Here is a 26,253-nt window from a genome sequence, read left to right as displayed (position 1 = left end):
TGTAATATATCTATTAATAAAATTATACTTCTATAGCTTCCTTAACATGTACTTATAACTACACAAGCAATAACTGGACACGTTCTAGTTGTAAAACGTCAAATAATAAAGGAATTTATAGTGGAAAAACAGTGGGCATACGACTGTGATTTCAAGGTCATGGTTTTTACTATGGCTGAGGATGCATTCCTTCTATCAATTAGCTGTTCTTCCCAGGGCGCATAGTCACTTATAATCCAAAAATACCTTCCTTCCAAAAGAACCTTCCCATTCCTGTTCATTAAAATGTCATTGTTGCCAAGATAACAATTGTGGCAATATGACATTCTCAAATGTCATTCTCAAAAAAATATGACATTGGGGGATAGTCTTCTACTTCTTAGGTAGTCAATATGTACCTGTTTGAAGTAATTTCTTTAGGAGGTCAATCTGTGCCATAATAGTTACATGTTTATAACATTATTTTCTGAAGATATCAAAGTGTTATATCAAAACTGCAGGTTTAGCTGTCATCTGATATGCCTAGGGTAGAGAAATTCTATCATCATTATTGCCATGGAGAAGCAGGAGAACAAAACATTTAAAGTACTGTAGTGGTAATAGAATTAACTTTAAAGAATGCTCTGGGACTTGGTATAAAACAATTTCCAGTACCCTCCATTATTAGTAATTGTCATCACTATTTATGGAATGCTTACTATTTTGCAGGTACTATTTGCAAGTATTCCTATTAAAGTGCTTTATATGGATTATCACATGATTAATTCCATCCTTACAACTACCCAATGAGTTAAGTTTTATTACCTCTATTTTCCAGATGAATAAACTGAGGGCTGGAGAGAGAAAGTAACTTATATTAACTAATTATGCATCTGGAAGAGATTATGGTAGAGTAGTTGGGAAAAAATTGTCATATGTTTTATCCCTGATATTCAGAGGCCTAGACTTGTTCTTCAGTCTATACTCTAGACATATTCAAAAAGCCTACTGTATCTTCTCCATCTAAGGCCTTCCCAATGTCATTTGCCCTAAATAGACAGAAATAACTCTCTTTACAAGTTCCTATGGTTATGAAAACTTTCTTATTGAATGTAATTCATCAGTTGAATACTTAAAGAAGAATTTTAAACAATTTCATGGCCCACATGTAAATAGGTGATCCATTTAGCAAGGGGTTATTTGAGCACCAGTAAATGACAGACGTAAAGGACTGTGATAAATATAGGTGAATTAAACATGTGCCTTTTAGGGTCACAATCTCAGGGATTTAAAGGGATACTAGAAATTTATAGCCTTTGTCTTTATTAACTTGTCATATTATTCAAATCTGCGCTTTGTTTGAAGCTGAATTCTTGGTCTGAAAAAATTCTTCTATTATAATAATCTTCCAATGGGGAAATAAAATCTTTTTATGATGTGGTTTCTAGGAATCTATTATAAAAATCTAGAGACCTCCTTTAGCACCCCAGGATAGGGAAGATTTATGTATTCTTTTCAATTCTTTCACGCAGGGAGGTACGTTAACTAATAATTCATTCACCTAGAGATAGAAAATAGATTAAACTTTACCATTTTCCCTTCTAAATCTTGAGGTGACTAGAGAAAGTCTTGGGATATTTAGATCAATAAGCATGTCACGAAAAGGCTCGACTTATACCTTTTTAAAATCTCACGTAAGTTTTATTTCCAGCCTCTTTTCTGCCCTAATTTCCAAAATTTGCTATTAACTCTAAAATTATGCTTCTTTCAAATTTCTAAAAAAGTCATGTTTTTTTAATAGACTGGATAAATTAACATTCTGAGTACATTGCATAGAATGTTAAGAGGAAAGCCTAAGAATGTGGATGAAATTCTAACACATTTTCACACAAGGTACTGGTAGGCTAACATATGGTCAACAAGGGGAATATTTACAAACGGATTCCTAATTGCATTTCAGACCCATCAGACCTTCCTCACTGTGGAGAAATATGAGGCTACTTCAACATCGTGGCAGATAGTGTGTAATGATGCCTCCTGGGAGACTCGGTGAGCACATCTATTGAATATTTTTGTGTTTCAAGCTTTGAAAACAGTTGGCTTGTAATGCTGGGAAGACAAATGAAAAGACTGGCTCAATACAAGGTATTAATGATATCAAATTCTCAAGGAGCTTTCTGGCCATATTTAGTTGATTTATTAGATTTCATTTTGATTCATTTTTCTACAAAACAGTGTGGTATGTGCTTCTGTAAGATTAGGTGCTAATGAGGTTATGGCTTCCATTCTTACAGACATCTGTTCTGTTTTTTCCCCCATGGTCACAGGTATTATTTCTGAAATCTAACTAGCTTTATTGCAAATTGGTTGAAAGGAGTGTGGAGTAAAAGTGTTGAGATGTCTCTGTAGAGCTTGATATTTCTGTAGGGAAAATGAGTCTATACCTGATATGTATTGCATGTTTGTATGTGATCAATGATTCTTAATTTGAGTTACTAAAACGCTATAGGCTTGGGTGTTTAACCCTTAATGACTTGAGTGAGGAGATAATATACTCATGCAATTTCCTCAGAGAGACATATCTCTTTGCTTTTAGCTACCAAATTCCTGAGCTGAATAGATATTTTGAAGATTTGACAATGTGTCTGAAATAAGACAATATTTCTGTTCCCAAGTCTATACATTTCGCATTTTAGGACAGTGGCATGGAAGTAGGTAGAGTTTTTGGCTATTTGGGTCTAATTCAGATTGCCTCAACTAAGTGATATTAGTTTGTTAAATGTAAGTATGTTAGTATGGTTCAGATGGTTAATTGAAAATAGGAATTTGATCATGGCCCACTTGATAACCATATACAAATATGGGCATAATTTTTCTTTGGTATTTAGAGCTATAGAGTATAGGTAAATTTTTAAACAAGTAATGCATATTTACCATTTAAAAGGTTATACAGGTAATAAAAATAATGATTTATATTTAAATGCTAAAAGTTTTTAGCTAATAGCAGTCAATACTGAGGATATGTTTAGATCCCTGCCTTGTTCCTTAGCAGCAGAATAATCAAATATTTGTTGAGAGTACTGAACCCATCACTGAGAAACATAGAATGTTGAGCACACTCTCTGTGCCCAAGAGATTAACTTTCAACGTAACTGAGGATGTCAATCAGTTAGCCCATTGTATCTCACTGAGTCTAGAAGAGTGTCTGAACTCTCTGCTGTGATCTGCACGGGCCAACATGATCTGGTTCCATCTGTTTCTCTCATCTCAAGTACTCTTCTGTGGTTTACTATTCCCTGTACCAACCGACCTGCTTTCTGCTTTGTGGCCACATCAAATTTGTTCCTGCTTTGGACACTTTGTATTTTCTGTTCCTTCTTGTTAGAATGTTTTTCCCTCCAGATTTTTGCAGACTCAGTTTAAATGACATCTCCCTAAAAAAACTTCCATCTTGTTTTCTACATTACATTTGTCATTCTTAAGATTTTTATATTTATTGCTTTATTTGTTTATTGCATTTATTCCCATCCTCAACCCAGTAGAACATAAGCTTCATAAAACTTGGGACCATATCTATCTTGCTCCTTACTGTACCCTCAGTACTTCTAGAAGAGAGTCTGACATGTATTCATTATATATATATATAAAAAACAAATGAATCTAGATGTGAAAATAAGAGTCAGGTAAAGGCTAAAAGAGTACTTTGCAATTCTACAACAGGATAGACATCTTGTGGCTATCAGGTAAGGTTTCCTGGGATGAATATAATTTAGGTAGGAAGAAAGGTGGAACAAGTAAAGCTATTTCTACAAATTGCTGTTCTTTAAAGTTTCTCTTCTAGAAAATAGACATTTTTGTCTGTTGTGTTCATTGCTGTATCTTCAATGTCTAGATAGTGCCTTGCTCATTATAGGTACTCCCTGAATATTCATTAAATGAATAATCAGTATTTTTTCTAATTACACATTTTTAAGAGTAAAATTGAGTTTTGCTTGCTTGTTTGTTTTCTATCAACAGTTTTTATTGGCACAAGGGACTCCTGGGTCTGAGTAATGCAACAGTGGAATGGCATATTCCAGACACTGCCCAGCCTGGAATCTACAGAATAAGATATTTTGGACACAATCGGAAGCAGGACATTCTGAAGCCTGCTGTCATACTTTCATTTGAAGGCACTTCCCCTGCTTTTGAAGTTGTAACTACTTAGTGAAAAATTGGCAGATCATGTGAAGAACAGCGTTACTCTGTACACATTATATAAGTGATTTCAAATGAATGTGAACTAGTGCACTACTATGTTGACTTCTATAATCATCCTTATTTGGGGACAGATAGTTTACTGCTAATGGGGCAGAGGTGTGTGTGTGTGTGTGTGTGTGTGTGTGTGTGTGTGTGTGTGAGACAGAGAGAGAGAGAGAGAGAGAGGTTTGTCCCATATATCTTGTTCCAGCAGCCATATACCTTGTGGTCTACAGCCTAAAGCATGATTTCCCTTGAAGCCTTGGGGTTGTTGAAAGGAGAGTCCCTTCAATATAAAACCTCTGAAATATTAGTGAGAATGGCTGAATACATGTGAACAATGTTTAACCTATTTATTTATATAAATAATTATTGGATGTTAGTACTGGGAAAGTTTATAGAAATCATCTAGTCTTATTGTTCATCTTACAGATAAGAAAAATGGTCTTTTCTTATAATCACATTTACAAAATATGATATACACCTTGACCATAAATGTATGAGCCTAATTAGAGAAACAGAAAATCAGCATGTCAGTTTTTCTTCATTCAAAATAACATAGCCTTTCTAAGCAGTCATTCTGGAGTTAACATGCTTAGTTCAGAGTTGTTGTGGATGCTCAAATCATTTCTGGAATTGCCTTCAGAACTCAATTATGAGAAAGCCAGACTTGCAGTATTTTGATCATGCCTTGTGTTTTCCTAAGTGTCCTTATCCCACTGGATTGTGTCTCTTATCCCCAAGACTTATTCCAAATGATTTTTTGACTCTTTTCATTAATCAAATTCACCCCAAACCAGAAAGCTTTGCCATTAGTGTACATATTAAAAGTATTACTGGCTGGGAAAGCACTCCTCAGAGCAAAGGTTCTAAATTAATTTATCTGTTCTTTTACCATTTGTTCACTCACTCACGGACCCATTCAATCATAGAATATTTACGATTTATATGCCCAGAATTACAGTGGTGCCTGGGCCTTGAAAATTAGTGAAATTGTACTTGGGATGAATATGTAAGTGTCAAAAGGTAACTATTATGAAGGAGAAAGTAATCAATTTAATATGTAAATTCCAGGGAGGCATTTAAAAAATCAGTAATCTTCAAGTTACATCTTGGGTATCATCTGTGTTGCATACTCTAATTTTGGGGTAAAGAGGCTCCAGACAGTTTGCTAAATACTATTTTGAAAGTTGTTTTTGGGCATTGTAAAATACCTAGCCTCATGCCCCAAAGAGTAAGATATGACAATCTGACATCAATTGCTTGAAAGTACTAATTGCATTTAAAATCCTTTAAGTTAACTAGGAGCTCCCAGACTGCAAAGCAAATTTCCAAACCCAGGTCATACTTTTGTATGTATGTAAAAGCTTTAGCATTTTAGGGAAAATATCAATCTGTATTTCAAAAATAAACTTTGAGGTCTGAAAATAATAACAATATTAATGATGGTAATATTAACATCCATTATGTATAACTTAATCTCAACATAATTTATTGAATTAGAATGAACCTGGAACACTTTTTGATGAATAGGCATCTTAGAGGCTGTTTCCATGGACATTAACTGCTGGAGGATTAGGCAATCAGGGATTCCAAGTGTGTGATCATTTTTCTAATGACACCACAGTCTTTAGTGTAAAAGTTCAGGAGCCTAAAAGAACAAGTGATCCTGAAAATAGCTGATCCCAGACAAGAAAATTATATTAGAACTCATGATATGGTTTTTAAAAGTATTTGTTATTACTCAGAAGGGTTCATGAATCATTTTCCACTACCTCTATGCCTTCTATTGAAGCTTTCCTCAATCTACTTGTGATTCCTGATAGCTCACTGGAAACTGTACCAAGGTGGTCACTGTATCATCTACTGACCCTTCTGCACCCAGCACTCTTGGTCCCAGATAACCCATAGAAACCTATTTTCTTACCAGCTGTCATTTCTTCTAGGTCATGCAGTTCTATGTTTGCAGTTCATGTGTAAAAATAAAACCAAATTCCTAGATTATCAATATCGGTTCTGTATCTATGCATAAAAGAATATTATGAAGTAACTGAACTTATCTGTTGATGTAAAAACACAGATCCAATTCGTGTCTGTGGATGCTGCAGGGACTGGCTCATTGGAGCCAAACCATGTGGCGGAAACTCCTGAAATTGGTGGAAAAAGTGGAATATGGCAGATTGGGTAGGTAGGAGAACAATTTTGGAGATTTTGTTAAAGTGTCTGCATTTTATTTGCTGTACCCTGCCTACTCTGGTTTTAAGGATTCTGTGACTTCTTTGAAAAGCACTGAATAATCTCTTTTCCAGGTCTGGATTTTTTGATGAGTACTGAGTAAAATTGTCAACATTCAATGGATTATTTAATAATAAATTAAGAATTACACTCATAAAAGTATTGTCTAATGAAAGGTAATGTAGACAAATGAACACTTTTTTAAAAAAAGAGGTGGAAAAAAAGGTGTTAGATTACATGTAAATTAGGTTGGAAAGTGATACAAATGACTAATAAATAACCACTGAAGCACGAGGGACCCACTTCTTTATCAGTTCCTTTCCAACTTCTGAAGATGTACTGCTGGAAAAACACATGTATGGTTGGCATTTCTTTTATTTTCTTTCTCTTTTTTACTAGTTGGGCAAAAAAATTTCCTAGGCAGGTAGCTAACTATGAAATGGTTTCATGAGCTAATTCTGAACAAAAAGACCAAGAATGAATTCACTTATGAATGTCCTTTTCTAATGTGCCCTCTTATGCTTCTCCTCCAACATAAGTGAGCTTACTGTCTTTTTCTACTATTAGCGCATGGATTCTATCTTTAGCCAAAAGGTTTCATCACTGGATAAACTTCTCATGTGTTTAGTTCTTCCAAATGATGCTCTTGCTTCCTGGGTATCCAATCTGACTTGCTGGTTTATATTGGCTTCCAAAATTTTAGAGTGATAGGGTGTCGGAGAGGGAAATTTGGACATTCTTTACACAATTAGTTAGAATGCATTCAGTTGTAACTCAGAAAATATTCCTGATCAACATCCATCCAAATACTGAAGACATTTATAACCTCACGTAGCAGTAAGTCTTGAAGTGATAAATTCAGGTTTCGTGTAGCCACTTAGTGGCTCTTCTTAACATACTGACTTAATTCTTAGGCTTATCTTCTTGGCTAAAAGATCGCTACCTCGTGTCTACATACAATTGAATGAAGCAGCAAAATGGGAAGAGTTCTCTTTATAATACCCCTTTGGAAGGTGGAAAGTAGTAGGAACACAAGTTGAATTTTCCTTCTATTTCCTTGTTCAGAACGGTGCCACACAGCTACTCTTACCTGCAAGGGAGGCTGGAAAAAAGAACACTTAGTATTTTGTGCTTCTAGAGAGTGAGGCAAGTTCTGATAATAAGAAAAAAGAGACAGCTGAAGTAGCTGACATACAAGTATGTCAGTCAAGACAGATTAGTTAAGCTACAACATTAGAGATTTATTTCTTGATCTCATGACCTGTCCATCGAGGTTAGCTGAAGGATCTGTTCCACACCCTTCTCATTTGGGTTCACAGCCTGACAGAGATTTCCATTCTAAGCATTCTTCCATAGTGAGGGAACAGGAACAGGTGCTTCCATGATTAGGGGGAAGGGACAGGGAGAATCATGCAATAGTTCGTGAAGCTCCCACATTACTATGCATTTTTCACTGGGCAGGTGACGGAACCAGGATGTTTGCAAGCAGCCCTAAAGTTTACCACAATGGGCAAGGAATAATATCTGCATATCCAACTTAACTGCTCTTTGAAATAATTATAACTAGTTTTACTCTAGAAAACATATTTTGGAAAAGGACACACATTGGAATCATGATGAAAAAATTGCTTTCTGTATTGCAAAATGTTTACATTCCTTTAACAGATTTATATCAAGCACCTATATACTTTGTGGCAGAAATTATACTAAATCCTAAGAATGAAACAATAATGAAGGCAAAGCTATTCCCTGCCAAAAGAAACTTACAGTTTAATGAACAAAGCAAGCAGATAAACAAGCAATTACTGTACAGGGTGACCCATATTGTTATTGTTCAGGGAATGAGAGAGAGCACCTAATATGGTCTTGGGGATGTTTCAGTAAGTTTCCTGGAAGAAATAACATATAAGCTAAGACTTCAAAGATATGTAGAAATTAGCTAGAAGAAAGGCAATGGTGTGTGCGTGTATGTGTGTATTTGTGTGTGTTTGTGTACTGGGCAAATAGACTATTCCATGTAGAGGGAATATTGAGTACTTTATCAAAGTTGTAGTTAGAGTATAAGGGAAGAGTTGACAGTGAGGCAGCACTAAACTTTACTTTCATAAATAGCAATTTGGTTTTATACTTGTATTAGCATTTTTCCCCCTTGAGACTTCCCCTATAACATCAAAGTCCTTGGATGTATTTGCCATTTGCTCTAATAATAAAATACACTTTCTATAACCAAAAAACTTACCTTGGCTCCCAGTTTCCAGTGCTACTTAGTGTCATCCTTCTGTGTTCAGGGCTATAACCCTGCCCATAGACAAACCCATGGAATTGAATTTATTCAGACTTCTTTTGCTTATGTCAATTTCATGTTTCCAAATCTATGATTTCTTTTGTTTTTTGTTTGTTTGTTTGTTGTACCTGCTAAAATGGCACGTATAGCCAATGAAGACCATTCTCTCCCTTTAGATAGCGTTCAGAGTTCCAGCCTTACAAGTTCATAAATACTTGTGAATACTAAAAATTTGAGCCACCCACATAAAATTCAAAGCATCTTGACCTGCATACTGCCAAGTTATCAGGGACCTAGCTTCCGTTGGTCCTATTTCTGGATGTTTTTCAACCATAATGAAAAAGTAGAAGCCTGGACATATGGGGTCAATACTAGCTAGAGGAGAATAGAAGATCTACTATCCCTGTCTGAAATCAGGTATCTGGAAACATTGACTTGCCCATATTTTCTGTCTCATTGTATTTTTTCATATTCAGTATAAAAGATTTACCCTTTTTTTCCGGACCAAAGTAAGCTAAATGGACAAAAGAACTTAATAATCCAGCATTTGTAAGCTTAGGACAAAGTCCAACCATATCCCCTAAATGGCCAAGGGACAGTGATGATGACGTGGAGAAAGACACCCTTAAGTGGAATTTCAAGAAACTAGTGTCTGTGATTTTACAAAGTTGATTCCACTATCATGAGGAGAATACACCCTCTGGAAGACTTTCCCACACTGTGGACTGTGTTGTGCTGACTTGTTGCCTGTCTCTTCTCAGTTTCTCTTAATCTCAATAATCCACGAATGCAAGAAATCTCACAGAGACTGGAAGGTCATTTATAACTGAGGACCATAAATGGGAAGTTGTATAAAGAAAAGAAAGAACTTGGGCTGTGAAGTCTGGTCAATTTAAGATTACTTAACTTCCTTGGTTTATGAAATAATAATATTAATAATGACCTTCTATAATTGCTATGAGGTTAAGTTAATGTTTATGAGAGGATATTTTGGAACTAACTGGTTCAAATCCTAGTTTTACCATTTAACCAATATCAGACCATGAGTAAATGACTTAGGTTTGTAAAGCCTTGGTTTCTTCCTCTCAGTTGCTTAATATACAAAAAGAGAACAATAATAGTACTTACCTTTTTAGGTTGTGAGATTAAAATAAGGTACAGTTGTTGGCACAGTGCCTGGTGTATATATGCACTTAATTTACTTAGCTGTTAGTTTAGTTAGATGTTACTGAGTATTATATGAGATATTGCATGTAAGTATCTGGAAAATAGTAGAAACTAAAAAATTCTACCATTGAGACTGGAATCATGGTTAGCCACAATGACTGTCCTTTCCCTAATCTTTTTCAAAGTTGTGCTTTGGCATCCCTGATGTTAGTGTAGGAAGAATTAGAATGAGGAGAGAAGTTAGTAGAATGATCTAGACTAAGAGGTAATGAAGTCAGAACAAGAACAAGAACAATGGCTTTAGGAACAGGTCAGAAAGGTGTGGGTGTATAAAACTCTAGAGTTACAATGGACACAATGTACTCATTGACTGGATAAGGTAGGGAGAAGACAGTTACAACTGCCCAAACCCTAAAACATTTGGGTCATAGTAATGCTATAAACAAGAGCCAGGGTAAAAGGAAGCAGATTTCAGACAGATGATGGTAAATCTAGTTTTGGATGTCTGAGACGTTGACAAGATATGCAAAAGTCCAGCACACAGTGGGAAACGTGGAGTAGAGACACCGGAGAGAAAGTGGGGCAAAAGATTAGATATATGGGAAGCATCAACTTCAAACTGATGGTTGAAATCAAGGAAGTTGATGATTTTGCAAAAGAGAGTGCATATAAGAAAGAGAAAAGAGATTCAGATGACAGGCCTTTTGGAACCACCTACTTTAAGGAAGATGAACAGAAGCAGGGCCACAAAGTAATATTACTAAGAGGGAAACAATTAGAAGAGTTAGGAGAAGGGATAGTGTATTAGTCTGTTTTCACACTGCTGATAAAGACATACCCAAGACTGGGCAATTTACAAAAGAAAGAGGTTTAATGGACTTACAGTTCCACATGGCTGGGGAAGCCTCTTAATCACGGCAGAAGGCAGGGAAGAGCAAGTCACATCTTACGTGGATGGCAGCAGGCAAAGAGAGAGAGCTTGTGCGGGGAAATTCCCATTTTTAAAACCATCAGATCTTGTAAGACTTATTCACTAACATGAGAACAGCACGGAAAAGACTGGACCCCATGATTCAATTATCTTTCACTGGGTCCCTCCCACAACAGGTGGGATTTATGGGGGCTACAAGATGAGATTTGGCTGGGGACACAGAGCCAAACCATATCAGGAAGAAAGAACTCCAAGCGGGTCAATTGTATCAAATGTTGTAGAGAAGCTTAAAGGGATAAGGACTGAATTAAGCCTTTGAAACTTGACAGCAATTTCACAAGAATGGAAGGGGATTTTAAGGAGGTGGGGAGTTTTATTAGGTTGACTGGCTGTGGAAGAGACCATTAGACTCCACACCACAATCTGCTCTCCCATTCTTCCATAGTGATAGTTTTAATTGGTCATGGATTAGGACTGTATTTCCCAGCATTGGTATAGCCCAGGGCTGCCTCTAGAAACTGGTTGTAGCCATATAGCTAAGTTCTGTTAAATGAGATGAGAGAAGTGATATGTTCTACTTTCCTCTTGTACGCTCAAAAGTGATGGGCATACACTCCTAATATGGTTTGAATCTGTGTCCCCATCAAATCTCATGATGAATTGTAATCCCCAATATTGGAGGTGGGGCCTGATGGGAGATGATTGGATCATGGGGACAGTTTCTCATGAATGGTTTAGCACCATTCTCTAGGCACTGTTCTCATGATGAATTCTAGAAAGATCTGGTTGTTTAAAAGTGTCCAGCACCTCCCCACTCATGTTCTCTCTTGCTCCTGCTCCCATCACATGAGATAACTTGCTCCCCTTTGCCTTCAGCCATGGTTGTAAGTTTCTGGAGGCCTCCCCAGGAGTCAAGCAAGCAGATGCAGCACGACGATTGCTGTACAACCTGCAGAAGTGAGAGCCAATTAGACTTCTTTTCTTTTTAAGTTACCCAGTCTCAGGTATTTATTTATTTATTTATTTATTTATTTATTTATTTATTTATTTATTTTTGAGATGGAATTTCGCTCTTGTTGCCCAGGCTGGAGTGCACTGGCATGATCTTGGCTCACTGCAACCTCTGCCTCCTGGGTTCAAGCAATTCTTCTATCTCAGCCTCTCAAGTAGCTGGGACTACAGGGACATGCCACCATGCCTGGCTAATTTTTGTATTTTTTTTTTTGTAGAGATGGGGTTTTACCATATTGGTCAGGCTGGCCTTGAACTCCTGACATCAGGTGATCCACCTGCCTCAGCTTCTCAAAGTGCTGGGATTACAGGCATGAGCCACCATGCCCTGCCCAGGTATTTCTTTATAGCAATGCAAGAATGGACAAATACACCTCCCTTGCCCTAATTTCCTTCTTAAAAGGTGTGTAGCAAACAAGATGGCAAAAGCCCAGAGATGGAAACTTCGTGTTGAAGATGGCAATAATATAAAAGATCCCAGCATCCCTAATAGTTGAGTGTTGTTAAATCATCCCTAAAGTGCTTATTCTCAGATGATTAACTGAAAGGAAAATAAACTTCTATCTCATTTTTCACTGTATCATCTCATTGTTAAAGTATCTGGAACCTGGATTCTAAATAATATACCTCTTATAGCCCCATGAAGGCTACCACTTATATACTTTTTCTATTGTGGTTAGGACAAATGTCAACATATTTGTGTACAATCAGAAAGCAGGTCTTTACTAGTTGACCTATGGGAAATGGTATGGTGGCCTCTTTGTTTTTTTGACTCTCTGAGTTGTTATGGGTTGAAATGTGTACCCCCAAAATGATATGTTGAAGTCCTAACCCTCAGTATCTCAGAATGTTTGGAAATAAAATCATTGCAGATGTGATTATTTAAGATGACATCATACTGGAGTAAAATGGGCCTGTAATCCAATATGACTGGTGTTTTTATAAAAAAGAATGCTGCATGGAGAGACACATACAGGAAGAATGAAATGTGAACAGGAAGGCAGAGATCAAAGTGATGTATCTACAAACAAATGATTACCAAAGATTGTCAGCAATTACCAGAAGCTAGGAAGCTGACATGTAACAGATTCTTTTTTACAGCTCTCAGAGGGAACCAGCACTGTTGACACTTTGATCTCGAACTTCTAACCTCCAGAATCATGAGATAATACATTTCTGTTGTTTAGGCCACCCCCCATCTGTGTTACTTTGCTATGGCAGGCTTTGGAAATAAATACACTGGTCAAGAGATTAATGTCTTCCCCTCTAGTCACCTGCTAAAAGAGATTCTTGGGTGCCTTCCAGTTTAGAGGACCAGTAATTATGTCTCTTCTTTACTTTCCTGGATAACATGATCATTTTATGGCAAGTGATCTTGTCTATCATTGGTTGCCTATGAATGTCATCTATCATTGTCAAAGACTATAGCAAATTCTGAAACTAATTTACATACCATTAAATGCCAAATGAATCAGCTGGGATGCAGCTCTAACTAAAATTTTACAGAGAATAAATATTCTGCAATTTTGGAAATTGATCTTTTATGGGTTGTGGGTAAGTGTGAATATCTATTATATACATTTACAAGTTGACAGAATCAGGATAAGTATCATTATGCATGTTTCTTCTCAGTTGCAGTTGAACTGAGTTGGTCTTTTTCCTCTCCAATTTATTATGCAAGTACTATAAGCTCTGCAGCAAATAGGGGAAATGTCAGTGTATAGTCCTTCTTTCTGTTTACCTGGAGGCAAAACCAGAGAGGAATTGTGATGTACTTTAAAGATTGTGGTAGGCCTAGTTTTAAATTAAGGCAGGAGACAGTTGTATTCAGATTGTAGAAAGGCATTGCAGAAAGTAATAACAGTGTTTTCTGTAAGTGATTCACTTTACATTTAAATATGTGAATATGTTCCATTTCAGGAAATGTGTTTATGAATAGAGAATGCTTTACAGACTCTATTGAAGAGAGATCTTCCAATCTTTGGGGGGCTTTTAATTTTCTTTAAACAGTGTCCATCTTTTAGCAGAAAGCGTAGCGGGGTCCTGTGGAAATACTATGTTTCCTCTTTGCTGGGGAATATGAAGCCTGACAAGGGGAACCTGAGGATCCTCTTCCATACATATTATTCTTCCTGTGCCTCCACCGTGGGAGGAGCATCGTGAGAATTCCACTTTGATTCCAACCTTAGACTGTCATTGGCTATTCTGAGACCTTAAAAAATCCATTTGTTATGGAAACTTTTAAACATACAAGCAACTAGAGGGAGCGGTCTGATGATACTCCAGCTACTCCATTGTCCGGCTTCAGAAGGTATCAACATTTTGCTAATGTTGCTTCATCTGTCTCCTCACCATTCTCTGGAATGGAGAGGGAGGTTGAGCTGTAGAGTATTTACCCTGTAAATACCTTAGTATATTTTTCGAACAGATAAAGAATTAAAAAACTCTTAACTACAGGGTCATTCTCATGTCTGACAAAGTAACAATAACCCCCTAATATCATCCAATACCCAGTCCATGGTCAAATTTCCATGATTATCTAAAAAATATTTTTACACTGGATTTGTTTAACTAGAGTGCAGACAAGTTCCATGCATAACATTTGGTTTGTCTCTTCTGTCACTCTTAATTTATAACATTTCTCATGATCTCTTCTCTCGTGCCTTTGTTTGTTAAGGAAATCCTGTTGTTTATCCAGTAGATTTTCCCATTGCTTCTTCTGACCAATTGTTTATTCATGGTGTGTTTTAACTTCTTCTTCTATCCTTGCTGTTTCCTTTAAATATTAGTTAGATCTAACAGTTTGATTAGATTCAGGTCATTTTTTTTTCTTTTGGCAAGAATACTCAACCAGTTCTGCCATTGCACCCAGGAACAGAAGACAGCAAGAAAAATTCACTTTGACCCCTTATGATTTCATCTCCAACCGGACCAATCAGCACTCCCCACTTCTCAAGTCCCTACTCACCAAATTATCTTTAAAAACTCTGATCCCTGAATACTTGGGAAGACTGATTTGAGTCATAATAAAACTCTGGTCTCCTGCACAGTTGGTTCTGCATGAATTACTTTTTCTCCACTGCAACTCCCCTGTCTTGATAAATCTGCTCTGTCTCTGTAGCGGGCAAGGTGAACCCACTGGGCAGTTACAATAATAGTCCTCAATGATCTTTTGTATTTCTGTGGTATTGGTTGTAATGTCTCCGGTTTCATTTCTAATTGACCTTATCTGGATCTTCTGTCTTCTTTTCTGGGTTAACCTAGCCAATGGTCTATTAATTTTGTTTATTTTTTCAAAGAACCAGCTTTTTGTCTAACTGATCTTTTTGTTTGTTTGTTTGAATTTCATTTAGTTCTGGTCTGATCTTTGTTATTTCTTTTCTTCTTCTAGCTTTAGGATTAGTTTGTTCTTGTTTTTCCACCTCCTTGAGGTGTGACATTAGGTTGTCAATTTGTGCTCTTTCAAACTTTTTGATGAAGGCATTTAGTGCTATCAGCTTTCCTTTTAGCACATTTTTATTATATCCCAGAGGTTTTGATAGCTTGTGTCATTATTATCTTTCAATTCAAAGAATGTTTAATTTCTATCTTTATTTCATTGTTAACCCAGATATCATTCAGTAGCAGACTACTTAATTTCCATGTATTTGTAGTCTTCAGGGTTTCTTTTGGAATTGATTTCTAATTTTATTCCACTGTGGTCTGAAAAGATATTTGATATGATTTCATTAAAAAAAAACTTACTCAGACTTGTTTTGTGAGCTATTGTATGGTCCATCTTGAAGAATGTTCCATGTGCTAATGAAAAAAATGTATAATTTGCAGATCTTAGGTAGAATGTTTTGTAAATGTGTGTTAAGTCCATTTGTTCTAGCATGTCATTTAAGTGTGTTGTTTCTCTGTTGACCTTATGTCTCGAAGATCTGTCTACTGCTATCAGTGGTGTATTGAAGTCTATCACTCATTTCTTAGGTCTAGTAGTAATTGTTTTGTGAATCTGGGAGATCCAGTGTTTGGTGCATATAAACTTAGGATTATTTTGAATTGATCCTTTTTTCATTATATAGTGACCATCTTTATATATATGTTTTTTACTGTTGTGACTTTGAAGTCTAATGTGTTTGATATAAGAATAGTTACTCTGGCTGGGTGCAGTGACTCATGCCTGTAATCCCAGGACTTTGGGAGGCTGAGGTGAGTGGATCACGAGGTCAGGAGATCCAGATCATCCTGGCCAACACAGTGAAACCCCATCTCTACTAAAAATACAAAAATTAGCTGGGTGTGGTGGCACACGCCTGTAATCCCAGCTTCTTGGGAGGCTGAGGCAGGAGAATCACTTGAACCCACGAGGTGGAGGTTGCAGTGAGCCGAGATCATGCCACTGTACTCCAGCCTGGCAACAGAGTGAGAATCTGTCTAAAAAAAAAAAAGAAAGAAAGAATAGCTACTTCTGCTCGCTTTTGGTTTCCATTTGCATAGAGTACCTTTTTCCACCCTTTTTCCTTGAGTTTATATGAATCCTTCTGTGTTAAGTGAGTCTCTTGAAGATAGCAGATATTTAGATTTCAATTTTTTTAATCCATTCTGCCATTCTGTATCTTTTAAATGGAGTGTTTTGGCTATTGACATTCAATGTTAATATTGAGATGTGAACTACTGTTCTCTTCATCATGTTGTTACCTAGATAGGTTAAGTTATGTTTTAGCATTTCTTGTAGTGCTGGTTTGGTAGTGAAAAATTTTGTCAGCATTTGTTTGTCTGAAAATGACTATTTCTCCTTCATTTATGAAACTTAGTTTTGTGGGATACAAAATTCTTGGCTGACAGTTATTCTGTTTAAGGAGGTTGCAGTTGGAACACCAATCCCTTCTGGCTTGTGAGGTTGCTGCCGAGAAGTTTGCTGTTAGTCTGATGGATTTTCCTCTGTAGGTTACCTGTTGCTTTTGCCTTAATGCTCTTAGAATTCTTTCTTTCATAATGACTTTAGATAGACCGATGACTATTTGCCTTTAGATAGCCTGAAGATCTTTTTGCACTGAATTTTCCAGGAATTCTCTGCGATTCTTGGATTTGGATATCTAGCTCTCTAGCCAGGCCAGGGAAGTTTTCCTCAATTATTCTCTCACGTAAGTTTTCCACACTTACTATCTTTTCTTCTCCCTCAGGAACACCAACTATTCTTAGGTTTTGCCATTTCACATAATCCCATATATCTTGGAGACTGTCCATTTCTTTTTATTCTTTTTTCTTTATTTTTGTTTGATTGTGTTAATTCAAAAGCCTTATCTCTGAGCTCTGAAATTATTTCTTCTACTTATAGGGTGTTCATTTAAAGTATGGTCACCTGTGATGGTGGGTGTAGTAGTCTGTTCTCACAGTGCTATAGAGAACTACCGGAGACTGGGTAATTTATGAAGAAAAGATGTTTAATTGACTCAGAGTTCTGCAGACTGTACAGGAAGCATGACTGGGAGGCCTCAGGAAACTTACAATCATGGCGGAAGGCAAAGGGGAAGCAAGCACTGTCTTCACAGGGTGGCAGGAGAGAAAGAGAGAAGGGGGAATTACCACACACTTTTAAATCATCAGAACTTGTGAGAACTCACTATCACAAGAACAGCAAGAAGAAAATTCGTCCCCATTATCCAGTCACTTTCTACCAGGCCCATCCTCCTATTTGACATGAGATTTGGGTGGGGACAAGAATCTAAGCTATATCAGTGGGCTAGATCTATGGACAAGTTAGGCAGTTACAGAGGTAAGAAATTGGGAGTAAAATAGGTTTCTGGAAAACCTGGATGCTCAGTCAGCCGTCCTGGATAATTTGTGTTGCTAGATCCAAACAGAGAGCACAAGGCTGGGCAAGAAACACTGGGGATTTGGACCCTAAGCCCTGGGGACCAGGATTGGACCATCTGTGAACTTTGGGACTTCTGGTGCATCTTTGTCCTTAAGTCTACATCAGTGTTCCTTAAACTTGAGTGATAAATGAACTGGAGTTAAAAGGAAAAACAATCTTCATGGATCCCATATTTTCTTATAATCCTTATTAAAATATTAGTTAAATATGCAGAAAAAGAATTAGGAATAAATCATTTTATTTATCAATCTTCTGCAACTATATAAATAAGTAAGGAATACTGAATACACTGAAAAACTATGAACCGTAAGAATCAAATAATAATTATTAAATGTGGTTCATGAAGTTCTATTACAGAAATTAAATCACTTGTAATGTGACTATGATTCTGACCTCTCTTGTAAGAGTCTTTTTGAGTCCACTATGCTATAGTGAGTTTGATGACTTACTTCTAATCATCAATCTTCTCTGTTTGTTCTATCATGAAGTTCATATTTGAGCAGATGCCAAGGCATCAGTTGATCATCACATGGCACAAGGCATCAATTACATTTAAACCCATCTCACTTCTTCCTTCAGTAAGCTGTGATAGTTTAAGGAATAGCATAGTGTAGTGATTACAAAGGTGGGCCTAGGAGTTACATGCTTTGGGTTTGAGTTCTATCCTTATCACCTATCAGCTATGCATCCTTCGGCCCAGCTAATAAGTGTTCTATGCTTTTTCTTCAACTCTAATGCCATACTTTATCTCACTTTGTGAGGATTAATGAGATACACATGTTAAACACTTAGAATCCCTAGCACATAAGAAGTACTCAATATAGTTCGTAGTATGCTTATTATGGAGCAAGTTCACTGTGCACTGGTTACCAACTTGTTTGCAGCTGGTGAGACAGAACACATTCATATGCAACAAGTTAAATGTAGTAGATTTATTACCTACAAACAGGCAGAAAGTGATAAGCCTGGGGTCCCGGTGAGGTGGCTCATGCCTGTAATCCCAGCACTTTGGGAGACTGAGGCGGGCAGATCACAAGATCAGGAGATGGAGACCATCCTGGCTAACATGGTGAAACCCCGTCTCTACTAAAAATACAAAAAATTAGCCTGGTGTGGTGGTGGGCACCTGTACTCCCAGCTACTCGGGAGGCTGAAGCAGGAGAATGGCGTGAACCTGGGAGGTGGAGCTTGCAGTGACGCAAGATGGTGACACTGCACTCTAGCCTGGGCTAGAGTGTGAGACTCCGTCTCAAAAAAAAAAAAAAAAAATTAGCTGGTTGTGGTGGCGGGTGCCTGTAGTCCCAACTACTCGGGAAACTGAGGCAGGAGAATGGCGTGAACCCGGGAGGCGGAGCTTGCAGTGAAAGGAGATTGTGCCATTGCATTCCAACCTGGGCGACAGAGTGAGATTCCGTCTCAAAAAAAAAAGAAAAAAAAGAGAGAAGCCTAGGATACATTGTGAGACAGTCCCCCAAAGCTCAAGAAACTTACCTGGGGCAGATGGTGCCTCAACTTCACGTGTCCCACTTGTGCTACAACTCAAGGACCCAGAAAGGCAACCCCTTCTGGATTACATACCTCAAGGGCAACGTGGTTCACTAAGCAGGACTCCAAAGAACATCCGGCTTCCAGGGGAGAGAGGAACAAAGCCTAAGCTGTACTAGGCAGTTCTTGCCTAACTCAAAGTGTTACATTCCCTAGGAGGGACAGGAATAAGGCCTAGGCTATTCCATGCAGTTCCTCCCTTCCTCAGGATGTTGCATTTTTAGCACAATCTAGTTATTCTTAAGAACTACAAACAAGAAAGAAGGGGAGAACTTGGTCAGTCCAAGGCCCCCTGGAGAACAGTCCTGCATTTATATAAATATTTTGCCTTTGCCTGGAATCAAAATACGACATCATAAATTTCTTATAGTTAAGTATTGAACTCCTAGAAAGACCTAAGTTTCAGAAACATGAATGTACACTAAAACCAGAAGAAGTAGCCTCCTTGAACCCTTTTGCTTTTCACAACCTAATATGAGCCCTTTAGATTGTGGTTTATAATCTTTCAAGCTTCATGATTTATTTATGATAGTTGAATTATTGGTAATGCATTTTAAGAGATTAAAAGGTAACCATTTGATATAAAGAACAAATTTCAAGATTAAAAAATACCCTTATATTAGTTCTAGAACATGGGGCTGGACAACACTGTATACTTCAGTAAATATGTGCAATTCATTTTTACTACTAGAGAGGAAACACACTATTATAATGACACCTGTCAGAACAGTGAGCCAAGAAAAATTTATGTGACATGTTGTAGAGAGGTAAAGGCCACTGAATCTTCTGTAGGTAAGAGGCATTGACAACATTCGACTGATGCCAGAGAAATGTCACAAGTTTAGTGGAACATGGAAGGACTTAGCCTTGAGGTTATATAAGTACATGGTCAGCACAGTAAGCCGTTCTACACAAATGGTGACAGAATGCTAAATGGTGATCATTTTAAGAATGTAAGAACCACATGCATCTTTAGTAAGAGTGCAAATAAATTGTGCACATTGACCAAAATTTGGCAGAGAGCTCAGCACATAGCAGCGTGCTGGGGCCCATAATTTGAGGGTCACCCCTGCCCTAGCTCCATGGTTCTCAACCTTGGCTGCACATTACAGATATCTGAGGAACTTAAAAAAATGTGCTAATGTTTGAACCCACTCCAGACATTCTCAATTGATTGGTATGATGAGTGGCTGAGGGTCAGGCGTTTTAAAGTCTTCCCAGGGCTTCTAATGGGCAGTCAGGGTTGAGAAAGACCATTGCAGATATTACTACTATACTGATAAGAAGAATAAAGCAGTGCTGGGCTCAAGGAAGCTTGTGCCAAAGAAGACAAAGGGCATTTTGCTTCAATTCACCTTATTTACACTTCTTCCAATAAAATTGTATCTTTTAGTAATGGGGATAATTTTCTCTTATCCTTGTATTATGTAAATTCTTTTCTGAAGATAGGAGAGGAATCTCCACTCTCTCTGAAAGACAGAGTGGTCCACTAATAAACTTCTGGTCAGCTCTAGAAGAATATTCAAGAGAGCACATATTGGCTGAACTCCTCTTAGGAACAAGGCATTGGCAAGTGTAATGAGTGGGAAAGAGGCCATATAAATATAGTCCTGGGGAGGGGGGCTTATTCATCACAGAATGTTTTTTAATTATGAAAATTGCAAAATAATCTAAATGTTCCTCAGCAGGGAAAGTAGATCAATAAATTACGGCAGTTAACACATATGAACTGGAGCTACAGGTCTCAAAATAATTATCAAAGTGTGAAGCAAAAAGGTAAGTGGCAGAAGCATATGTATTACATGTTAATAAAGTACTCTTTAGATAAAGTTTGAAAACATGCATGATAATAGTGTATATTGTTTGGGATATAAAATGGAATAAATGAGAAAATGTACGTGAAACAATTGATACCAAATTTGGGATGGAGGTAACTTCTGGGCCATGTAAGCTCCATGAAAGTAGGGGCTTTCTTTCATTTGCTGATGTGCGCCCAATCCTAGAATAGGGCTTAGCACTTAGTAATGACTGATAAATATTTGTTAGCTAAAGCAATAAATAAATGATATCAGGGATGGATTTGCAAGGCCTTTAATTGTAAATATGACTTTTATTAAAAAAATACCATGAAGTTCGACAAAATGCAAACATTTGACAGAACTTAATGATGAGTATGTGGGTATCCATTAGGTTATTATTTTGACCTTTTCTATTGGCTTGAAATATTTCATTGACATTTAAAAAAAGGGCAGATGCAGAATAGACAAGAATTAGTACGACTGGGGGAAACAGGGTAAAGGAAAGGGGGGATTTGAAAATGACAGATTTCAAATCTGGGTTGACTGGAGAATAGCACTGCCTATAAGAGTTTCAACTGCTAGATGAAAATCAGGGATGAGACTGAGGGACGCAATACCACTTTTGGATGCATGATATTTAAAATCATGACTGAATTTCATCTAGAAATGCCCCCCAGCCCACTGAAAATGTTCATTCTGACATCATCAGTAGTTTTGGGGGAAAAAAGTCACAGGATATAGTTTAAGAGCTTCACCCTCTTTATTCCCCAAAACACGTTTAAACAACAAAATTAGAAGATGAAAAATCCATCCCTGGAAATGCAATATTAATGAAGAGACGTGCCATCTGACTCAAAGTTGATACCTGATTGCCTTATAAAAAACAAGGGATAAAAATTCTTTGTAACTGAAGGTGGCGAGCCCTGAAGGGGGAGCAACTGGAGGGCTATGCCTCTCTGGGTCCATGGAGCAGGATTATCTTGGGTCAGCACAAAATTGGCCTGCACAAATAGTACAGGCCCCCGTGAACTGTTTTTGGGTTTAATTTCTGCCTGTTCTTCCCCTCCCCATCTCCAAATGATAAGTGGGGCCACCAGAGACCAGACAAACCTTTTGTGCTTGGTTATCTGAACTTGGTCCTCCGGGGCTGTACTTCAGCAGTCTGACTCTTAGCAGTAGGGCATTAAGTCAGGGTGGAATACAAATTCTTCCACTAGAGTCAAGAGTCCTGAATTATTGTCCTGGTTCAGTCACATCTGATAAGCTTGGATACATTTCTTAACAACTTTGAATATTATCAAGGATTTGATCTTGAAAAATCTCCGAACTCTATGGCAGATATTAGAAATAGATTGTATCTTTGGTGCCTTGGTTGAGGGATTTATAGTAGCTGCTTGGAAAAGTGTATTGAAAAGAATTGAGAAATGTTGTTTGGCTCCTGTGGAAAAGTGGCTATGATTGATCAGCACTGGCTGGTCACCAGCCTCGAGTGGTGATTAGCACTGTCTGATATGGGCTGGGTCTGTGTCGGTGGTCAAATGATAGTCCAGCGTTTGGCCTTCTTGAGCCAGGGAATTCTATAAATGCCAATTTTCAAGGGGTTAAGAGGCACAGGGAGAGTTTCCAGTAGGGGCAGAAAATCATTACTTACACTACTTTGCCCCATCCCGCTCCCACAAAATACACAAGTTACCCTCTTAGCAGATGAACAATATCGAAACTAGAAAGGGTAAACAAAAACAAAACAAGAATATTCATTCAAGGATGAATCCACATGAACGCTATGGGTTTTCTCTATGTTCAATCTACAGCGCCATCTACTGAATTGGACAGAAAATAATGCAAAGACTGTAAATGTAGGCCAGATGACAATGAAGGAAAATGTTTTGCTCTTTATTTAAGGGCATATATTTTAATCTCATAATTTACCTGAACTTACCTTATAGTGCTTTGATTGAGCTCTTTGGAGAGGTTCTCAAAGCTATCTTTAAAAATTCAGTATAAATAACACTCATTCATAAGTATCTTGTCAATACATGTTAAAACATTTGTTTTCCTTTTTTTTTTTTTTTTTGGCAGGGAGTTTGGGCGGGGGGCGGTGGTTGTTTTTTTAGAGATAGGTCTTGTAGTCTTATTCTGTCGCCCAGGTTGGAGTGCGGTGGTGTCATCATAACTCACTGTAGCCTCAAATTCCTGGGCTCAAGTCATCCTCCTGCTTCAACCTCCAAAGTAGCTGGGATGACAGGCTTAAGCCACAGTGCCTAGCTGTTTTCATTCATAAAACTACTATTTTAAATGATAAAGTTTAAGATTAAAATATCAAAACCCAAAAGTACACTTCTGATGTCACTGAAGTCACAAAGACCAAAGTGTCTTATTTGTATGTTAGTTTTAGGAGGTAAAGAAGTCTGGGTGGGAGAAGAAAGGAGGAAAGTTTTGTCTGTTAAGGGTCTATTAGGTTTTGCTCCAAATTGTTTTTTTCAGCATTGTTTATGTTAGTGCCATGAAAAAAGTTCTATGATCCAATATGTTTGGGAATTGCTATAATAGTCCCTCTCTTGAAGATTTACCATGCACATTAGGACAACACAGGTTTCCAGAAACTCTGAAGGCAAGAAACCTGTTTAAGTTTGTCTAATTCAATGTTTTTTACATTTAGTTGAACATGGCCTGTTTATTTTAATATGTTACCAATACCGGTCTCGCAGGTGCCAGATACTGTGCCAGGTGCTTCAGCCATGTTAACTGACTACACCTCCTTACAATCTTGTGATGTTATCCCTGGTTTACAAAGGAGGGAGTAGGAGTTGACAGAGTTGAAGCAACCTGTACAAAGCATATAGTAGAAAATGGTAGTGCTATAATTAAAACCCAGGCCTGCCTGATTTCTAAGCTTATGCTATTCCCACTGAATTACACGATCTCTCAATAGGTCATTTTGGTTTTCACGTGGTTGAGGTCAAGATAATCAGCTTGACAAGGAGTGTCACAAGAGCCCCCCTTTTCAGTTGACATTTCCCTGGGATAGAGACACTTTAAAGGTTCTTCTTGGAGAAGCAAGTGATTTGTTCCTTTGAATGTTGGAAATTGTATCCTGTTTGTGATGAGTAGTCTTTGTGTGTCACTCCTCAAAAACACAGCCATCTACTACTCCTAAAGTTGGCCCTGATTTTTTGAGGGATACTTGGAGAGAAAGAATGTCTCCAAGGAATTCTTAATTTGGATAAGATATGTCACCTCTAGGTCTCTACTAAGCTCTGGGTTTCTTAGCCATGAAAGCAGAATTTATAACTCAATTATCTGGGATTCAATTTTCAAAGCCTCTCTCTTGAAGAGATCACAGATTTTGTATCTCACCAATAAGAAACAAATATTAAAGAACTGGTAACTCTAGAAGGTCACTAGTCCAGAGCTACTTTTTTTAAGATGACTATTTTGGGTCCTTTATATCTGAAAGTTGGTTGAGAGCTTCCCTTCAGGATAGGGGACAGGACAAGGTGGGCTCTTTGAATCCTGGCTGTGTCCCTCACTCTCTGTGCCTCTGTGGCTCAGTTTCTCCACGTATCAACAGGAAATAGTGTGTCTTATGTCTTCGGGCTGAACTGAGTACCAAATGAGATCCTGGATATTTCATTCTCTCATTCCAAGCTATTATGGGTCTATAAAACCCCACAAAGAAAAGGAAAGCAGGTGACAAGATTTATGAAGTGTGTAGAGGAAACTTGGGTGTCTGTCCCATGTTGTAGAATTCATTTTGTCCTGCCCCCTGGCTTCAATTCTTCAAATTGTGGACTTACAAAAGGAGGATGAAAAAGTTTGAGGAGACAGGAAGAAAGCTTAGACTTCGGATTAGAAATCTTATTATGGAACATCATGAAAATAATTGTGTCTTTTCATCCCAACTGTGTGTTTGGTTTGAATTTAGGTGCTAGTGTAGGCTTTCTGACCCTTCTCTTCCCTTTAGGGTTCCAAGTTAGAAGATCTTTTCTTACTCTTCTTCTCCTTCCAGGGGAAGCTATAAAACTCCGTGGCTAGAAGTGAACTGGGGCTGATGTTCACTTTCAAGATCGTTGTGCAATCCTCCATATTCAGAATCTGCCTGTAAGCTGCTGTGGCCTTGAGAGGGTGGTGAACTTGGAGGAAGGATTTTGGTAAAATGGCATAGAATGGGAGAATAGTAAACAACTGCGCCAGGGACCTGAGAGCAAGGGGCAAAGCTCTTGAGATTCCAGGGCAAATGTGCCATAGATCTACTTGCTTTAGGAGTTGAGGAGCTTGGCAGAAGGAAAAATATACTCCTGGAGTGAGGCTCCTCCGAAAACCCCTCTCGGTTTTGGAGGAAATCATTTAAACACCACACCCTGAACTTGATGGGGAAGGAGCTCACTCTGGTAGAGGGTTGAGGTGAGGTACACTGTTGGCGTGAAGGGGCTTCTGTGTGCTTTAGTGTGTGGTGTTCCTCAGCTCGACTTCTAGCCTGGCCTCCTCTGGACTATCTCTCAGCTCCAGCAGGAGGGAGGCTGAAACAAGTGATTCAGTTTAACAGACGGGCTGTGGGTTCAGACCGTTTGAGAAGCAGGTGTCAGGCATTTCATCGGTAGCAGGGCCCCGTAATGAGCCGGGAGCTGTTTCTTCACTGCGGATGATGTGGCCTGGCTAGATACTTACAGACCTGCGGTGTAAATGTCTCCTTCGGGCTTGCCATACACTCCACAGTGCATCTCATCCTATCCCCGATCCCTCCCACACCACGGGGTCTGCAGGCTCATATGGCCCCAGTGGCAGGCCAGCTTGTATCACATCCTGTAGATTGGCCAGAGCAGTATATCTAGGCGTGGGATGTTCTCTCTCTAGAAACAAAGAGGACCACCAGGCATTGGGCTTTTATTTTCTTTTCTCGGGGAGACTGTTGTTCAACAACACTGGCTCAGGTGAATAGCAGTGAGCATTAAGTGGGTTTGTGGACCTGGTGGGGCCCCAGTAAGCCAGACTTTAGCCAGTCTCCATTTATTACCTGATACTTGAGAAGCCCCACTTTAACAGGTGATAATGATGATGATTTGATGATATTTCCAGGAGTTAATATCAACTCAAATCCTATATCCAGTAATCTCCAAAGTCTCCAGGTGTTTTCCATATTCCAGGAAAACCTAAGTATTTCTGCTTCAATCAGTGTGGGCTTTTACTTTTTCCAGGTTCC

General features: G+C 38.1%; 1 protein-coding gene across 1 annotated transcript in view; it reads left to right on the top strand.

The window, feature by feature from the left end:
* The window catches only part of ASAH2 (N-acylsphingosine amidohydrolase 2), a 68,689-nt gene extending 61,945 nt beyond the window's left edge, over nt 1–6,744 (top strand). Inside the window, exons 20-21 of the mRNA XM_005565854.5 lie at nt 1,940–2,028; nt 3,997–6,744. Of these exons, the coding sequence (XP_005565911.3) occupies nt 1,940–2,028; nt 3,997–4,186 (279 nt within the window). The 3' untranslated portion in view covers nt 4,187–6,744. The remainder of the gene's footprint in view (nt 1–1,939; nt 2,029–3,996) is intronic.
* Nucleotides 6,745–26,253: the final 19,509 nt, after the last annotated feature.

The sequence above is a fragment of the Macaca fascicularis genome, chromosome 9, assembly GCF_037993035.2.
Source record: "Macaca fascicularis isolate 582-1 chromosome 9, T2T-MFA8v1.1".
Lineage (NCBI taxonomy): Eukaryota > Metazoa > Chordata > Mammalia > Primates > Cercopithecidae > Macaca > Macaca fascicularis.
The sequence above is the reverse complement of the archived record's forward strand: the minus strand, read 5'-3'. Positions and strand labels throughout refer to the sequence as shown.